We start from the raw sequence: 19,951 nt of genomic DNA on the forward strand, positions 1-19,951 counted from the left end.
ACAATCATATAACTCGCTTAACAAAAATAAACACTGAAACCCACAAGTTTATATTATTCCAAAGTCGCCCAAGAACACTTGTCTCACCTAGTCACTTTCAAATTAGTGAGTTATTTGAAATGATCACCAAATCAATAGCTCTTGCTTATCGAATCTCCATAATTCTATATAACATAATTTGAAAATTTATATCATTCTAAATCAAACAACAATCATAAATATCAAAACGTATCAACTAACAAATATATAATACTTAAAGGCTTAATTTATTTCATTTGCAGCATCAACTAGAAAACATATGCAATTTCATAATACAATTCAATGAAGTCAAATTAAAACCCTAATTTAACTTCCCATATCATATTTCATTAGACAAATAAATCACACAAACAAAACACTATACAAGCATACAATTGACAATTTAAAGTATTTACAAGTTAAAAACAATGCAATTATTTCTTTCTTTCTTGAGAAACAAATGAATTTGTTCTTACGAATCTCAAATCTCTTACACTCACAAAATGTCCTATCTATACTTAAGAACAACACAAACACGATCACGATACACCATTAGAATCATTGATTAACAAAAACTTATATAAATGACTAAAAAGATGTATGTAAGTAAATGAAGACTCACATGCGATATATAACAGAAAATATTGAGAAAATGACTGAAACTTAACTTATGCGAACGAAAAAACTGATCGACCTTGAAAAGTTTAAGACAAGAATTATTATTATAGTTTCGCTTCTTCAATCATATGAACAAAGAGGAATGATCCTTAAAAGTAAAATAACTTTAGAAAAATAAATTTGAAAATTTAAAACAATAATGAATTCATATCAAAACTATTTATATAAAACTTTTTAATATTAAAATTATTGAATTTTATTGTTTTTAAATCACTATTATTTTTAAAATATTATTTTAACATCTTTAACCTTTTATAAAAGTTTCAGGAAAACTTTATTTTTTATTAAAAAGTAAAATAAAATTTTCCTTAAATATACAAAAGTAATAGAAACAAATTTTTACAATCTTATTAGTTATCAACTACTTATTTAATGGAATAGTAAGGATTTAATTACTGGCCTTTTGAATTAAAACCTTGTCCATGACATAGCTTTTTAAAATATGATATCATTTAAATGTAATTTTTTTATAGATAAAATTACTATCAAGCATAAAAGGTTAAAATATTAAAAGAAAATAGATAAATTTCAAATTCCTGTCCAAGATTCTCATGTCTTTAAAGAAAATGTTTTTCTTCTTCCAGCATGCATAAAGATAAATTAGTATATTTTAAAGAGATAAAATAAACAATTATAAAGTTATATAATTTTGTACAATTTTGAATTCTAACATCTTTTAATAATATTAAATTATGAAATAGAATATTATAAATTTGATAAAATAAAATAAATATTTTAAAAAATATAAAATATCAATATAATTTATTCACCATAATAACTATAATATATATATATATATATATATATATATATATATATATATATATATATATATATATATATATATATATATATACACACACACCAAGCAAATGAGTTTTTTAAAAAATGTACAAAACAATTAGTAAAAGGTTATGGAATTATTCAACAAATTTTTTACACCGTAAGTATATCATCATCTATTTCACCGTTTACCTTAAACGTATTTATATACTAAGACTATAAATTTATAATGTTACAATCTCATAAAAGGACTTTATCAATATCTTTTCCTTAAAATAAAAAATTTGGTGTTAAATTCCCAAACATTCAAATGTAAAAGTAGAAAACATATAATTTTATATTTCTATTAACTTAAAAGGAGATGTTAGAAGAGAAAGTGTGTATATTTTTTTTTTTTATGAAAATACAACAATAAAAGAGCACGTTAAGAAGGTGATGAAGATTGGGCTTTGGCACTCTGCCATCTCCCAAACCAACTAAGCCAAACAAAACCCTTTTTTCTTCTAACCTCAATACACTTTCTTGAACACAATCGCCATGGAAGACGATGATGACTTCGGTGGTTTATACACCGATCTTCCTCAGCCCTTCGCTCCTTCCTCTCCTTCTCCTCCTAAAGCTCAACCCATTCACAGCCAGCAATCACCTCAACAATCACCGCGCCACGCGGAACACGTAATCGCTGATTCCAACGTCGTCGTTGAACCTTCCGTTGATTTGATTGGCAGTGACGTCAAATTCGACATCGAGGATGAGGAAATCGACGGCGAGCCACTCATTCCGGGACTAACAGGAGACGCCGTGGGACTAACAGGAGACGCCGTAGAAGCTTCCAGAAGAATCGGCGAGGGTGATGATTGGGAAGACAGCGATGATAGCGAGGATGACCTGCAGATTGTGTTGGACGGTGGCCTTCCTGATGTCCGCGATGACGGTGGCCTCGATGTTGAGGCTGCAGCTGACTACACTGAGGAGCGCGATTGGGACGAGAATTCCACTCAACCGCTTGATGGTGAGAAGAAGGAAGCGGGAGAGTCGGTGAGAGTACTTGCGCCGAAAATTGGGTACAGCAATCAGGGTTATCATCATCCTTTTCATTCTCAGTTTAAGGTCAGTGTCGTTGTAATTGTACATTTAAGAATAGTAATAAATAAAGTTTGATGATCCAATTTAGCTGGTTTTGTGTCTCTTTTGTGCTTCCTTGTTGTGAATAGCTGAAAAAAGAAGAAAAGCTTAAAAGGCAGTGAAATAGAAAGAAGCCAATGCAAAAAGATTTTGTAATATTTTTTATGTTATTATTAATATTATTACATCGTGACTTACAGTTACACCAATGAAAAAAATTTAGTTGAAATTATTTTTTTGTTATCCTTTTCTTTTTGTACATTAGCCGAGCCTTGGATTCAAGGACCAACCGAGTATGGATGTTAGTTGACACATGCGGATTACAGAACATCAGAACATATATCGAGCATGACATCGTCATATGGGCGATGTTCTGTATGGTATCTGAATAACTTGTACCTTGGCAACCTTGTTTTTTTGTTAAATGTGAATGAAAAGGGCAAATAATTATGGTACTGGTTTGTGGGAAAAAAATAAAATAAGATGGAAGGATGTAATAAGTCTCTCTCATAAACTAAAATTAGTTTATTCCCAAGTTCATATACAAAAACTATGCAGAATCTCACTCATGTTTCATGGTTGAGTCGCTGTTATTTCCTAATCAGCTGCTACGGGAAAATGAATCACAATGAGAGTGTTTTCTTCATTTTGTTAATTCAGTTCCTTTGCGTTTGGTGAATCTTGAAGTATAACTGTTAATATCCCTTCTCGCTAGTGTATCAAGCTTTCTAAGCTGATTACTCTAAATATTAAACCATGTTGACATTAATTATTTTTACCGGTTTCCATATTTAACTTTAATCAACTTATCAAATAAATGTTCCTTTCCAAGGTAGTGCAGACTACAGAACAGTTTCACTGAATTTTGGGTTTTTTTTTTTTCCTTTTTTACTTTCTGGGGAATGGAACTGCTTGATCTTTGCATCTTTGTTTGTTGCTTGAATTGAGACGAAGACATCAACAACAAAAGTTTTACCATATTCTTTGAGATGTTATTTACCATAGAATTCCTTTTCTCCACTACTTTCAATGTTTTCCTCGTTATCTTTTTATCTTTTTTCACAAAACTAAAAGTATGCAATCTACTCTTCTTACTAATGTTTATAGTTGCCTTTTTTTCACATGTCCAAACCACACTGCACGGCAGTGAAGCATGACTAAAACTGGCAGCCATACTTCAATGATTCTGAGTCTGAGATCTAACTAATAACTCACAAATGTAAAAATCATGCACAAGCCTTCACTTGGCATAATAAGCTCCTAGAATATTTTTGTTCTAGACATTGGCTCTGTGTTATAATTTTTTTTTTATAAACAGTAAAAGAAGAAAATGAGAAGGAAAAATGAATTAAATTTATTTTAAAATGCAATTACATTTTTGCCTTTTAATAGAAACTGTTTTGTCTAACTTATAAGTTGATTTTAGATTATAGAAAAATAACTCAATTCATTTTACCTTTTCATTTTCTTTGCTATAAAATTTTGTAGAGAAATTTATTTAAATAGGACTACAGTGTTATAGTTTTTATGAGCTTTGACCTACTGGCCCCACATTCTAAATAATTTCAGCACAAGTAATCATAGCATAAAAAAATTAGTAAAAGAACACGGAAAATGTACTTTCAATTATGTGGGATGTTCATGCTGCTCAGCCTGCGTCACCTTTTAAAAATTGTGTATTATATAAAATTGAGGTAATTTTTTCAATAGCAATTGGTTATAATTTGCTGTTGCCTTAAAGAGTCATTCATGACATGTATATTAAATCCAGTTTGAGATGCTGCAGACACAGGTAATTAGCTGAATTCTGTTTTCAGAATTCCAGAACCATATTCTTTGACACACTCTTATGCCCTCATTTAGTATTGTTGGCCGAATTTTATGTGGGTCTCACTTCAATAAGTCTACATTATTTGCAATTATGAAATTAGTTTACCTGATTTATATGGCTTGTTTCTTCCAAGAAACCTTTAAATACATTAGAACGGAAAAAAATTCACCGAAAGGTTTATGTGCTCAAACTATATTGGTTATTAATTATATTTGGGTGAGCATTTACCAATTTGTTTTAGATGAACTTGATTTTGTTATATGAGTGTCAACCCAAGTGGTTTATGTGCTGTAATTTTTATCCAAAAAGTGAGCTTGTGAGAGAATTTGGTATAAAATTCCTATCCCACTGCAAAAGTTAAAAATTTTCATTGCTGGTTGGAAGCAGAATTGCATTATGATGCTTCAAATGTGAGTTGGGGGCTCTCCTAGCACATTCTAGTGGGGTCTTGTGATCAATTGTTTGTTTCTATAATTTATGTGTTTCTATGCATGTTGAACCTACAGAACTTGTGTCTCCATAGATTCTATCAGTAATTATGCTTTCTAAATTTGGCTGGTTGTTGTACTTCCTCTCTGCTGGTTCATTGATTAATTTTTATCTTAAAAGTAATCTTTTATGGAAGAGAAGAAACTATCTTCTGTTCCATTCATCAGACAGTTAGATATTTCATTTACTCTAGACTCGTATAATTGTTTCCTTCGTTTTAAGTATATAAATATGTGAACTATGGATTATGAAATGGAAAGTAATTAAGTATCTAATGATTAGCATTTTTCACTTTTGTTTTAATTGTAATGTAGTATGTCAGGCCAGGTGCAGCATCCATCCCTGCAGCAACTAGTTCTACTCCAGGAGGTCCTCTTGGTCAGATTCGTCCACAAGCTAACATGAATCCTTTGGCCGGTCATGGCAGAGGGGATTGGAGACCAGCTGTAATAAAAGGTGCTGCAGCCATGCAAAAAGGTTTTCAAGCAGGTTCTGGATTACCTATGCGGGGACACAGTGCAGGAGGACGGGGCTTTGGTGGTGGATTGGAATTTGTGCTTCCTTCTCAAAAGTAAAATTTAATTGACAATTTTATTTGTCTCTAGCTGTGTTAAGACAACAAAGGAAGTGATTGATGTCAACTGCTAACTAGAAATTCTTTTTGTTAAGCATCTGAGTTGCATTGCATTTAGGGGAGAAGTGTTTGGAATATGAAATATGCGGTTTCTGAGTGGAAAGAGGCTAATAATATTTTTTTTTTTGTTTTCCTTTTGATCTATAAAAGCTTTTTGGTAATTTTGATTTGAAGTATAAAGTGTAGATAAGGTTAGTAAACGAGCTTTATATTGCATAAGTTGTTAGATCAATATGTTAACCAAGGTCATCATTATTCATTTTTCTCGGAATGACGTTTTTGTAGGGCAAATCTACTTAATCGTTTACACCTCCATTTTATCGCCCCCTACGTCCTCCATTTTATTACTACTATACTGATTTATCTCCCAGTGATTTCTTTTTTAACCTGCCACTTTTTCTTTTCAGGACAATATTTGATGTTGATATTGATAGTTTTGAGGAGAAACCATGGAAATATCCTGGTGTTGATGTATCAGAATTTTTCAACTTCGGTTTGAATGATAATACCTGGAAAGATTATTGCAAACAACTGGTAATTTTTTTGCTTATATTCTTTTCCAGTAGAAAGTTAGTGTAGACTGAGAAAATCATTTTTTGACTTTCTTCTAGGAACAACTACGGCTGGAGTCTACCATGCAAAGCAAGATCCATGTTTATGAGAGGGGTCGAACAGAGCAGGTAATGATGTTAATGTTGGCTAGGAACAGTTCCTTATCACATATTTCTGGAGTTCTTTTGGTCCAGTGCTTATTTAAAATAAATTAAATCATCAACTTGATTTCATTCCAGGACTATGATCCAGATTTGCCCCCTGAATTAGCTGCAGCTTCTGGTATACATGATGTTCCTGTTAATAATGGTAATTATGTAAAGTCAGATGTTGGACAAAATGATCTAATAAAAGGTTCTGGACCTATGCGACCACCAATTGTATGTATTTCTACCATTCATTGAACTCCTCTATTTCGTTATGGCCATATACTTTTTTTTTCTGGCGTATGGCCTGCTTGTGTCTGGTTATTATAGTACAAAATATTTGTAGAAGTTTCTGCTTTTCTTATTGATTCTCTTGCTAGGAGTTATTAATGTTATTCATTTTTTCAGCCAACTGGGAGAGCAATACAGGTGGAAAGTGGTTCTGGTGATCGTCTTCCTTCCATTGACACCCGACCTCCTCGAATCCGTGATTCGGATGCTATCATTGAGGTTTTTGAGCTATTGTCATTAACAATGTGTCGTAATTAGATTTGCTTTTATTGTTGCATCCTGCATGTGCAATGTTGTTGTTACTCACCATATTTTTATGAACAGATTGTTTTACAGGATCCAGCAGATGATGTTTCCAATGCAAAAATTGATGATCAAGATCAACAAGAGGGTGATGAGCCCCAGAAAAAGGATTTTAGTGATGACCATGTATCTGGATATGAAATTCCAAGGTTAGAGTCCAAGTATTTTAATGGTCCAAAGGGAGAGCTGATTGGAAGAAGAATGCTCAATATGAAAGCCAGTCCTACTAGCATACCCATAGAAGATGAACATTTGCCCTTCCCCCAGGAAAAGACAAATGACTACTCTGATTCTAGGTACCAAACTCCTGACTCCTATTATGTTCTTTACATAGGATAGATATAGATAATTCAGCCAATCCAGGTTAAATTTAAAACCATTCTTAATCCATTCCACTTTGATCCTATTTATGCGAAGTTTGTGTATGATGCATTGTGAACTTGGGCGGCATGAGATAGGACCCAAAAATGATAATTCAGATCCGTAAAGAATTGCCTAAAGACACAATCAGTAGCAAATACTATTAGTTCTGGCCAGATTGGTCAATGTCGGCTTCTTATTCTTTCTCACATAAGCATTCCATATCCTATGAAAACATTGAATGCAACATAATGAAACATATCCAACTCCTAGGGAAAAAAGAAGGCTGAATCTAAGATCAAGGTCTTGCAACCACTCAATGTAGAAAATAATTTGGTTAAAAAAATATATTTGTCAAATTTATATTTAAAATGAAAAAGAAAAGGATTGTCCAACAACTTAGATGCTTGCAAACCTTACAGGAAGGGATGGTTTTTCAAGTTTAGGTGTGTTGGCGTGTTAGTAAAAACTTTCATTTTTAAGGACAACAACTTATTTTGTTATTCTTTGCATGTCCTGGTGGTTTTTGATGAGTGCTCATTTATTTTAATCTGCAATTCATTAACAATTTGTTTTCTATTTGCAGGAAAATGCAAGGAAGTGCATGTGATGATCAGTCTCCCCGTTTTACTTGTAGTCGAGAAGTGACAATTGTTGACAATAAAAAAGAAGGGTCGGTTGAAAGCATGGAAGCTAGACATAGTGCACACTTGTCATTTCCTGTCGTTGAGGATGTGAAGGAATCCAGCATTGAAAACAATCAGCTTGAGAAAGCTCGGACAACTGATAGAACTTCCAGGTTGGAAAAGGGAGATAGAGACTTAAATGCAGTGGACAACAGAGATGTCATTAAGGATGGGGTAGCAGAGAGACAGAAAATAACATCTCAAGTTGAGCAACCTTTGCTTGGGGATGGAAGTGATTGTGAGGACTCAAAATCTGTAAGAAGTAGTGATAACAGCAAAGCAATATCAGAAAGCAGCAGGGATTATCATAAGCAATGGGATGGTTTTGAAGTACGTCAGGATCCTCATGATGTTCATCTGGGTAGCATTAGAATGCAATCTCATGATAATGAGCAGGTATTCCATAGAAGAGAGCAAGATGGGGGCAAAAACACAGAGACAAACGGTATGGTGATTAGAAGTAGAGAGAATTCATACTCTCACAAGGACCGACACCCTAGCTCGGCACATCAATCACACATAAAGATTGATGGCTTTGAAAGTCAAAGAGATAGGGTTAGCTGTGACATGGATTGGGAACGTAGAAATGATGATCTCTATGGAAAAAGGGTTAAACATGATGAGCCAAGAAAGAGGGATAAGGGTAGGGTTCGTGAAAAGGAGAGAAGCGACAATGATGATTCCTTTCGATCAAGAAAACAGTTGGATAATGGTACCTACAGGGTTCCATATGACAAGGACGTCAGGTCAAGAGTCTCAAGACACAAAGAAAGAGATGATAGCTTGAAAGATAAGCATGAAGCTTTGGAGGATTTCCGTAACAAGAGGAGGAAGAATGAGGAATATCTTAGGAGGGAGCATGTAGCCAAAGAAGTTGTGCGTGGGTATAGAGAAAATGTCAATCGGCACAAGCCAGAAAAGGATTCAGTATTGGATCCACGGAAGAGAGATGAGCATCAAAGAAGTAGAGTTGACCTTGATGTTCAATATGCTGCCAGACAAAAAAACGAGGCCTGGCTACTGAGGGAGAGGGGTAATAGGAAGAGAGATAGAGAGGAGTGGCATCAGGTGAAACAGTCTCGCGAAGAACATCCATTCAAGCGTGAAAGAGGAGGTCGAGATTCTGTAAGAAGTGGACGAGAAGCTGAAGAAAAGATATTGGCTGGCCTTGTTAGGGCTAAGGATGAACATAAAGTTTCGGAGAAAGAATACCAACATAGAGAAGCAATGCGACACAGTGACCAATTGAAAACAACGGATCGAGTTAAGGGTGAAAGCCCACACCGTAAGGGGCATGACGATGCTAATGTCCGTGGAAATCAATACAACAGTGAGGAAAGGCGATCCAGGGAGGACAAATCAAGTAATCGAGGTTATTGTGCCACTAATTCTTTAGATACTCAAAGAGTTCACGAGAGAAAGCGTGATGACGACTCTAGGAAAAGCAAAGAACCCATTGTTGGTAGTTTAGGCACGTCCAACAAAAGTCCAGAAGCTCAAAGTGGTCAGACCAATTTCAAGGTATACTTGATGCTTATATATTTTAAATGTGAGATTTATCTGGAAATTATCCATCTCTACGTGTGACTTGTAGGAGAATGGGTCTATAATAATGGGTAAAATTAGTGCCTAACCATAGAAAACAGGCTTGGCATCGGGTATCTAATTTCATTCACATGGTTCCTCTTTCCCCAACTTAATGCCTAGGGAGAAAGGTAGAAAGCAGAAGATATGATTCGGTTTAGCAGAATTTTGTCCTTTTCCGATTAGGCTTTATAATTTAGTGCATAATATGAGCCATGCTTAAGTATCTATACAGTTAAGAACCAATCTATTATTTTAAGTTACAAGTTTCTTTTTCTCTACTGGCTGTAGTTAGTCCTTAATGTTTTTGCACAAGAGATTGTTATTATTTCTTTGACTGATATTATCTGTCACTGTCAGTATTAAGCTCGATCCTGCTTGTAATGACATACATGTGATTAATGATTGGAAGAAATCTTGCTATTACTGGAGTGTTTCCGCATAATTTGATTATATCCATCTCTCACATTTTTCTCTTTTTTCGCTATGGTCAGCAGTTGGACCTAGCCAGGTTTTCGAATTCCCTTGAACGTCATTGTATTTGACAGGATAGGTTAATGTAGTCAGCAGGATTCGGGCTGTGAAATATCACTCTTCGAAGAATGAAATTTTGAGACTTATTTCACGAGAGTGTGGTTTGATAGTTCTTAGTAAGCCTTGGACATCGATTTTAAATGCATTTTTCCTTTCTCCTTCTGTCTCTTCGAACCAAAAAGTGATTGTGGAATAATTTTTTATTCCTTCTTCTGATTTTGAGCTCAAGCTGATGTAAACAGTTACTGGGTACTAACTTATATACGGTCTTTTGTTTCTGTTTATGAAGGGCATGAAAGGCTCTGGCGATGAAGATCATGCAGAGGATGAAATCCCAGGGCATCGGCTGTCCAGAAAAAGGAATGGAGAAGCCAACTCAGATGATGAACAGCAAGATTCTCAACGAGGACGTTCTAAATATGACCGCTGGACAAAGGATTTCAGTAACAGCAGCAAGTCGTCATCTTCCTTAAAGTTCAAGGACCTTGAGAAAGATAATAATGATAGGTCTTCTGAATCTGGGAAACCTGTTGACGACGAATCTACTAAGTTAGTTTATACCAATCACCAACCACATTTATCAGTTGAGGGGAAGGGTTTTGTAGATGTGGAGATGAAGGATGCTAAAGCTAAAGAATTAGAGGATCAGCACCCTGATACTGTTGATAAATTGAAGAAGCGTAGTGAGCGGTTCAGGGTTCCAAGGCCAAGCGAGAAAGAGGCAGCTGTCAAGAAGTTAGAGGATGAAAATCCAATGGATTTTTCAGAGGTCAAACAAGAGCGACCACCCCGGAAAAGGAGGTGGATAGGTAACTAGATGAGAAATCTGGGAGCTTATTATCTGACTACAAATCTCGTTTATTTTTTACCCCACGAAAATGTATGCCTGGCCTAATTTTTGTAAATTCTAGCAGGCTCCCCTTCCACCCATTAAGACATTCAAAACTCCTTTACCATAATTCCTGATGGATAACCCCAATTTAGGTTTATTAGTGCATTGTGATTTTGAATAATTTGTTGAAAGTAACATTTTTAGTGTTTGACATTATATGTAGTTAGACCATTTTTGTAACCACGCACCCAATACATTATTATACACTGTATATATTGGTAAAATGTAGACCTTGAAATTTCACAATACATACACGTTTATCTGTGTCTAAATGTGATCCATATCGTAATTTGATGTGGGTTATGAGAATTATGGGATTAGCATGACCGAGGCTTGTTGCAATATTGCTGGTGATGCACGAGCCTTATACTGGCAGTGTTCCTCTTGTGACCGAGATGTTCCAAGTGTCAGAAACCAGAGACATCCCTGGTGAAGGACGGTCTGAGGTGGATGCTGCTTACTTCCTAACCTCTCTTTGGTGATTGAATATGAGATGTCAGCAATGATTGTTCTTATTGTAAACTGTAAGTTAATATTGATTACTGTTTTTTCCAACAAGAGGATGATTATACAATAATTTTAGCTCTGTGCTTGGCTGTATCTAGATGTTAATGAAATGTAGTTCATGAATTTCTGTAGTAATAACAGAAGGCATCGGCAAAAAATAATCCATTTACAAATCTTTCAATCTGCAAGTTTATGCGAACAAGTGCCTTTTTACATACTTTGGTTAGGGAAAGGATGTGGCAGATTCTTGCAACTTATGCAAATATTTTGCACTTGCCTAGCTTGAAAGACTAAAAGGGTAAAGACATTTGGTTGGTTTATTTGTGCTTATTTTTCATAAAAATGTGTTTTTTTTAATAAAATAACATATATATTCATTTATTAATTTATATGAAAAGCACTCGTACTGTGTCCTTGAGTATGACATGGTGATGCCAACTAAATAGCATGGTGAGTAAGTGGATTGTTTGTTAATACCACATCTTGTGGCAATGGTGATGCTAACTAAATGTCATCCACAACAAAGTTTAATATTAGACTTAATTGTTTAATTGGTGTCCAAATTCATATGTTAGTATTAAGTTAGTATCTTTTTAAAATGTCTTAATTGCGTCTTCACATGATATAATTACATCAATCAAATTATTTTAGAGAATTAATTTCGTGATGACTAACAAATAATTGTTTTTATGACGTGATGTATTTTGAAAAGCCATATTTTCATGTTACGAATAAATATTGCAAACAAATATAATTACATCAAGTATACCATTGACACAAACTTCTGATAGAAGTAGGCTTTTGCTTGTGGCTTCCGACTCCATCTTATTTTAATAAGTTTTACAATGAAAAAAATCCAAATATTATGAACATATTTGGAGAACTTTTTTGCCGAAAACATTTAGAAAAAGAATTAAAAGGTGAAATTTATTTTTTAGTAAATTAAAAACATTAAGAATGAAAAAAAGTTACATTGAAAAAATTCAAATATTAAGGACATTTGGAGAACTTTTTTGGCAGAAACATTTAGAAGAAAAATTAAAAAGTGAAATTTATTTTTCAGTAAATTAAGACTAAAAATAAAAATTTAGAAATTTTAGAAAAAGTAATTATATCAGAGAAAAGAGACTCAAACCAACTTTGCACAGAGGAAAAGAAAACGGTTACTATTATTATTATTATTATTATTATTATATTATAATAATAATAATAATTATTATTATTATTATATTATAATGATGATAATAATAATTATTATTATTAATATATTATTATTATTATAGTATTATCATTATTATTATATTATTAGTATTAGTATTATACTATTATTATCATTATTATTATTATTATTATTATTATTATTATTATTATTTAAGATTTGAATTAATTAAAGCAAAATACGGGACAAAATAAGAACATTAAAAAAAGTATAAATATATATTCATAATAAATCTTGTTGCAATATCAATAATTGTGTTTTACGTATTTAAATTCTGAAACAAATATCAATTGTTTTTTTTTAGGATTTTGGGTTTATAATTAAATGAAGCTAGTTCATGATTAATGGAATAGATTTTTTTACAGAGAAATAAAGAAGCATAGAGAAGAAATGAAGTTGATTAATGTCTGACAAGCAAAAGAGAATAGAAAAGAGAAAAAAAAAAATGCCAGAAATTTTTGTCAGATCACCATCGAGTTAATTCTTTTTTATATATATTTAATGGAGGAAACTTGATCAATGTAATTATAGGAGAACGTGTTTTTAGAAAGAGTAACAACTTTAACACAACGACTGAATTCGAAACCAATTAAACAATTAACTCCATATAATAATATTTCACTTATATTTATGTATAAAGGAAATTTTCCTTTTTGTATTTATATTTATTTTCCAATTTTATTTTATGAAATAAAAGTTTTTTAAAATTAAAATAGTTATTTTATTCACTCTACTCTTTAAATGAATCCTTTTAAAATTCAACCATTTTTTCAATTTAATATTTTTTTTAAGTTTAACTTCTTTTTTTAATTTAATTATTTTTTAAATTTATCCATTAATCATAAAACTACTTATAGAATAAATAAATAAATTCAATAAAATTCTAAATACTATTTAATTTAATTTTATAATTTAAATAATCACAATAATAATTATATTATTTATATTATTATAAAGAAAACTTGTATAACATGTGTTTTTACTAATAAATAGTAATAATAACTTGTTTCATCTTCAATATTTTAATTAGTACAAATTAAATATAAGAACTTTTTATTTTATATTAAAAAGTAAAAAATAATAAAATCGTGTACTGTAAGAGGACGAATAAAATAAAATAATAAAGCATGTGAAAAGAGTAAAAGGGAAAATTTATAAACATTTTAAGAAAAAATATATCAAATAAAAATGCTCAAAGTTAGCGTTTTAGTAAACGTCACCTTTCGTAATATTTAAAAAGCAAACACTATAAACTATTGAAAAGATTTGGTTTACCGAAACCCTAATAATAGATTCACGCGAATTTTTCAGCTAGTAAAAACAATTCAAACTAACTAAAATGGCAACTCTAATACGTTGCGTTTAAGACTTATTACACTTAGTTGTATTTTTTCCTGCTATTTTAGTTTTTAATGTTTTAATTATTGGTAGTTTTAATCCTTATTTGATTCCTTAATTCTTAATTATATGTAACCTTGTTTAATTTATAATTTTAAAAATATACTGACTCGGTCTAATTATATTTGGTAATATGTGACATTCCATAATTTTACTTCATATTTATTCTTTCTGTAAATATGAGTTGGGTGACAATTCTAAACGTAGTTGATAGTTTTTAACTATTTTTGAAATTTTGGAATGATTCTATCTACGTTATCCATTATAATATTGTTGCATTATGATTTTTTTTTTAAGATAATGATACTTTGTCAATATCTTTTTATAATATTTTAACATCATTTACGTGTCATTCTGTTATTGATCCAAAATTACTCCATAATCAATAATAATAATCATAAACACCAACATAAACCAATTTAGAATGACATGTAAATAGTATTAAAATATTGTCAAAAAAATATTGTCAAAATATCATTATCTTTTTTTTATTCAATGAGGGTTTGAATGTTAGTTTTTAGACCCTTTATTCAATTTGCAAAATTTAAATTTATTTTTTTCCCTTTGCACACTATAAAATTGAGATGAAAATGTCCCTCCAATTTTATGTTTGAGATTTTATGTTTGAGTTAATGTTATGTCTCTAATTTTGAAAATCCTATAAAATTCCTTTTATTCACAATACAAATTTCATATGTTCACGAGTTATTACTTACAAATATGTTTTTTGGATCTTGTATTTATTTGATAGTCTATAAATATATTGTTTTGTGCATACTGTAAAACTGAGATGAGAATTATTTTTTCTGTTTATTTATTTATACATGTGTGTGTGTGTGTGTATATATATATATATATATATATATATATATATATATATATATATATATATATATATATATATATATATATATATATATATATTACCTTCTTAACTTTTAAGTATTATTTAAATCTATTTAAGTAGTTTAGTATAAAGTTTATTTTTAACACCCGTATCACGTCAAAAACACCCGTTACTACATTTCATCTTCAACCATTTTCATTTCTTTCTGAAACTTTTGGGATCCTCATTTCATTCTTTCTGGTTTCTCCCTCTCATCTTCATCCACTCTCCGAGGCTACTATCATTGGAGTAATGGAAGGAAGAAGAGATCTCAACAGGCGTGTGAGAGTCGATGGACAAGTGTTAATGATGGTTTCACAATTATTCGTATAATTATTCGTTTTCATGTTTCTTGGGATTGAAGTTAAGAGTTATTATGTTTTCAAAATGGGTCTTTGGTAATTTCTTGGAATTAATTCAAATAAACTCAGCAGTAGGTTACTCTTCTCTTTTAAGAATTTATAAACTTTTAAGCTTTTTCTTTTACTCTCTTGGTTTTGTTTAAATTTTTTTGCTAAAAGGTAAGATCAGCCACTTGATGCTTCTATTGTTCGGTCTGAACTTTATATTTGTTACATTTGATTGGATCTTGATTGTTTAACTGGATTTTTTATGTTATAATGCTTTATAATTGGGTAACTGGTTTCTGATACATTAGAAATGAAGGTCTGCAGTAATCAGCAATAGCAGGAACTTTCGTAGTTGATGATTGTCCATTCTAATTCTGTGTGCTTGAAATTCTGTTTGGGAGGCTTTCTAATTCACTGTATAATCAGGTATTACTTTGAGTTTAAAATACTTAATAGTTACTTCAATTTACTGGCTAATATATTGTCTTGCACTTCACTGATATGTCAATAGGCTCTGAAGAAAATTTCCAAGTTTGTGAAGACAAATATTCTTCATGGTCCTGTTGCAGAGGTTGGACTGCTCTGTTTTGTGCCTGTGTTCACTCGAACCCAGAAGAAGCAATTAGTCAACTTGTTGAGCCAATATTACTTTCTGTGATATCTTCTTTGAAAGTCACCACGCACTGGATTTGGAGGAGGAGGAACTTTTGATGCTTCTGCTTCATCAAAGGCACCTTGCTTGGTCCTGTGATTATCTTTTACTGCTTTGCTGCTTATGGATTTTCTTGAAAGGTGACACTTTTTTTCAGGTTAGGTCCACAATTTCACCAGCTCTTGAGGCTGCAATAGACTATCAACTTAAGATATTGTCAGTTTACATCATATATGGAGGTCCAGCACTCCTTCGCTACAAGGATCAATTCAAAGAAGCTGTCTTCTTTCCTTTTGACTCACCATCTTGGAAGGTCTTTTTATTTCCATTGGTTCCTAATATATTTGATTGTTACTTCCAATGATAGGTCAATGGGGTTGATTAGATTAGTATAAGTATGTATATATAAGTGTTTGACTATGTTTATTTAGTTTTTTCTGCCCTCATTTTCTGGTTTTATATCTTTCTTTTGAAATTCAAATGTTAAATTTTTTATTTTATAGGTATGTTCTTAGTCACCCTGATGCTGTTGCCGTTGAAATGGATTAGCACAAAAGGTTCGCTTGTGTTGGGTTCGGTTGTGATCGATTGGGTTCAGTTGGATTGGGTTGAGTTCGGTTGGGTTGGGTTGGGTTCGATTCAGTTCAGTTGGGTTGGGTTAGGTTCGATTTGGTTCGGTTGGGTTGGGTTCGGTTCCGTTGCGTTGGGTTGGGTTCGGTTAGACTCGGTTGGGATGAGTTGGGTTCGGTTGGGATGGATTGGGTTGCTCTGGGTTGGGTTCGGTTGGGTTTGATTCGGTTTGGTTCGATTGGGTTGCGTTGGGTTGGGTTCGATTGGTTTGTGTGTGGTTCGTTGGGTTCGATGGGGTTGGATTGGGTTCATTGGGTTGCGTTGGGTTGGGTTATGTTGGTTCGGTTGGTTTCGGTTGGGTTGGATTGGGTTCATTGGGTTGGGTTAGGTTAGGAAGAGTTGGGTTAGGTTCGGTTCAGCCATGTTGGGTTGGGTTGGGTTAGGTTTGGTTGGGTTGAGTTAGGTTTGGTTTGGTTGGGTTAGGTTGAGTTGGGTTGGGTTCGGTTGGGTTGGGTTTGGTTGGGTTTGGTTCGGTTCTTTTGGGATGGATTTAGTTTGGTTCGGTTGAGTTTGGTTGGGTTTGCTTGAATTGGGTTTGGTTCGATTGGTGGGGTTCGATCGGGTTGGGTTCGGTGCGGTTCAGTTTGATTTAGTTGGGTTGGGTTTTGTTCGGGTCGGTTCGGTTGGGTTGAGTTTGGTTGGGTTCGATTGGGTTGGGTTGGGTTGAGTTCGGTTCGGTTGTGTTCAGCTATGTTGGGTTGGGTTGGGTTGGGTTGGGTTGGGTTGAGTTGGGTTGGGTTGTGTTCGGTTAGGTTGGCTTAGATTGGGTTGGGTTCGGTTGTGTTGGTTTCAGTTGTGTTGGGTTCGGTTGTGTTGGGTTCGGTTGGGTTAGGTTCGCTTGTGTTGGGTTCAGTTGTGATCGGTTGGGTACGGTTGGGTTTGGTTGGGTTGAGTTCGGTTGGGTTGGGTTGTGTTGGGTTGGGTAGAGTTGGGTTGTGTTGGGTTCAGTTGGGTTGGGTTCGGTTCGATTCAGTTGGGTTCGATTCGATTTAATTGGGTTGGGTTGGGTTCGATTGGGTTTGGTTGGGTTGGGTTCGATTCGGTTGGGTTGGGTTGGGTTTGATTCGGTTCGATTCGATTGGGTTGCGTTGGGTTGGGTTCAGTTGGTTTGTGTACGGTTCGTTGAGTTCGATTGGGTTGGGTTGGGTTAGATTGGGTTGGGTTGGGTTGCGTTCGGTTAGGTTCGTTTCAGTTGGGTTCGGTTCGGTTGTGTTGGATTGAGTTCGGTTCGATTCGGTTGTGTTGGGTTAGGTTCGTTTCGGTTGGGTTGGTTTGGGTTGTGTTGAGTTCAGTTGTGTTGGGTTGGGTTCGATTGGGTTGCGTTCGGTTGTGTTGGTTTGGGTTGCGTTCGGTTAGGTTCGGTTGGCTTGGGTTGGGTTGGGTTCGGTTAGGTTCAATTCGGTTCAGTTGGGTTGGGTTCGGTTCCGTTGGGTTGGGTTCGGTTGGGATGGGTTGGATTGGATTGGGTTGGGTTGGGTTAGGTTGGGTTGGATTGGATTGGGTTGTGTTGGTTTGGGTTTGGTTGGGTTCGATTGGTTGGGTTGGGTTGGTTGGGTTGGGTTGGGTTCGTTTGGGATGGGTTCAAATTGCTTGGGTTGCGTTGGGTTGGGTTATGTTGGTTCGGTTGGTTTCGGTTGGGTTGGATTAGGTTCGGTGGGTTTGGTTAGGTTAGGAAGAGTTGGGTTAGGTTCGGCTATGTTGGGTTGGGTTGAGTTAGGTATGGTTTGGTTGGGTTGGGTTTAGTTGGGTTGGGTTGTTTCTGTTGTCTTTAGTTGTGTTAGGTTGGGTTGGATTCGGTTCGGTTCAGTTTGGTTCGGTTGGTTGGGTTGAGTTCGGTTAGGTTTGGTTCGATTGGTGGGGTTCGGTCGGGTTGGGTTCGGTGCGGTTCAGTTCAGTTTAGTTGGGATGAGTTTGGTTCGGGTCGGTTCGGTTCGGTTCAGTTAGGTTGAGTTAGTTTGGGTTGGGTTCAGTTAGGTTGGGTTGGGTTCTGTTAAGTTTGGTTGGGTTGAGTGCAGTTGGGTTGGCTTGGGTTTGGTTCCGTTCGATTCGGTTCAGTTGTGTTGGGTTGGGTTTGGTTGGGTTGTGTTAGGTTCGATTCGATTTTGTTTTGTTTGTTTTGTTCGGTTTGGTACCTCTTATTTAATTTTATATCCAGCCCATCCCAATCGAACCCAGGCGATCCCAACCCAAACCAACCCATTTTAATCGAACCAAACCGAACTTAACCCCACCCAAACCAAACCCAACACAACCAAATCCAGGCCCCCCCAACCCAATCCAACCGAACCTAACTGAACCGAGCCGAACCCATCCTAACCCAACCCACCTAACCGACTCGAACCCAAACCAACCCATCTGAACACAACTCAACCCCACTCAACCAAACCTAATTGAACCCAATCCAACCCAACTAAACCCAACCGAACCTAACCCAAACGAAATCAACTGAACCCTACCCAACTCGACCCAACCAAACCTAACCGAACCTAACCCAACTGAGTTGAACTGAATTGAACCTATCCCAACCCAACCCAACCCAACCCAACCCAACTCTATCCAACCCAATTCAACCGAACCAAACTGAAATGAACCAAACTCAACCCAACCCAACCAAAATAAACCCAACTGATTCCATCCGAACCCAACGCAACCAAACTCAATCCAACCAAACGGAATCCAACCGAACCAAAAGCGAACCTAACCCAACCAAACGAAACTGAAATTGTTGACAAGTGCGTAGAGAATGTAATAGAAAGCAAAGTTAAATTCAATAAACATATACAACTCTTTCTTCTACCAACAATGTTGAAAACCTTGGCCAAATTTGAAACCGAAGAACATAAGAAGAAAGAGAGAGGTGAGAAAAATGTACGTGGATCACGCCTTCTCGATTTCTGATGAGGACCCGATGATGAAAACCGCGTTCAGGGAAAGCAGCAACAACAAGCAACCGATAAAAGATATCGCTCTCGCAGTTTCTCTCATCGGCTTCGGAATCATAGGCATCATCGTCGGCTCTCTGATGTCCTACAATCAGATCGGCGGTGACGTCGCTCACGGTAACATCTCTTTTCAGAATGAAGAACTAGTTAATTGTTTTATTTTTTAATTTCATGTTAATTGAATCATTGATGTATAGGTATGTTCTTTACGATATTGGGATTAGTTTTGCTCATTCTGGGTTTCTACTATACGCGGATTGCATATTACGCTTACAAGGGATACAAAGCCTTCCCTCTCTCCAATGTACATCCTGCATAGTTATTTTCTCGACTACTTCATGTATAGATCTTCTTTTCGTCTCTTTGTTTTCTATTTTTCTATTCTTTGGTAAGTGACTGTTATGTTTATTTATATTACATGCGTTTCAAAATTAGTATATTTATTACTCTTAAGCTTCTTC

The 19,951-nt window shown here is 34.6% G+C and overlaps 1 protein-coding gene across 1 annotated transcript; it reads left to right on the top strand.

Moving 5' to 3' along the window:
* The first annotated feature begins 1,908 nt into the window (after positions 1 to 1,908).
* On the top strand, positions 1,909 to 11,154 carry LOC124838861 (FIP1[V]-like protein). The gene is made up of 9 exons (XM_047314568.2): positions 1,909 to 2,589; positions 5,239 to 5,495; positions 5,966 to 6,092; positions 6,170 to 6,238; positions 6,350 to 6,490; positions 6,665 to 6,766; positions 6,872 to 7,146; positions 7,797 to 9,417; positions 10,304 to 11,154. Exons 1-9 carry the CDS (start codon positions 2,017 to 2,019, stop codon positions 10,829 to 10,831), a joined length of 3,693 nt encoding a protein of 1,230 aa, XP_047170524.2. The 5' UTR covers positions 1,909 to 2,016; the 3' UTR covers positions 10,832 to 11,154.
* Positions 11,155 to 19,951: the final 8,797 nt, after the last annotated feature.

Source organism: Vigna umbellata, chromosome 9 (assembly GCF_029865625.1).
Source record: "Vigna umbellata cultivar VRB3 chromosome 9, Vumbellata_1.0, whole genome shotgun sequence".
In the NCBI taxonomy this organism is placed as follows: Eukaryota; Viridiplantae; Streptophyta; class Magnoliopsida; order Fabales; family Fabaceae; genus Vigna; species Vigna umbellata.

What these genes read in the sequence shown, in the direction of transcription:
- LOC124838861 (XM_047314568.2), top strand. Translation starts at nt 2,017, where the DNA reads ATGGAAGACGATGATGACTTCGGTGGTTTATACACCGATCTTCCTCAG. An exon ending in CTTTTCATTCTCAGTTTAAG is followed by an intron (nt 2,590 to 5,238) that starts GTCAGTGTCGTT and finishes ATTGTAATGTAG; the next exon opens with TATGTCAGGCCAGGTGCAGC. An exon ending in TTTGTGCTTCCTTCTCAAAA is followed by an intron (nt 5,496 to 5,965) that starts GTAAAATTTAAT and finishes TTTTCTTTTCAG; the next exon opens with GACAATATTTGATGTTGATA.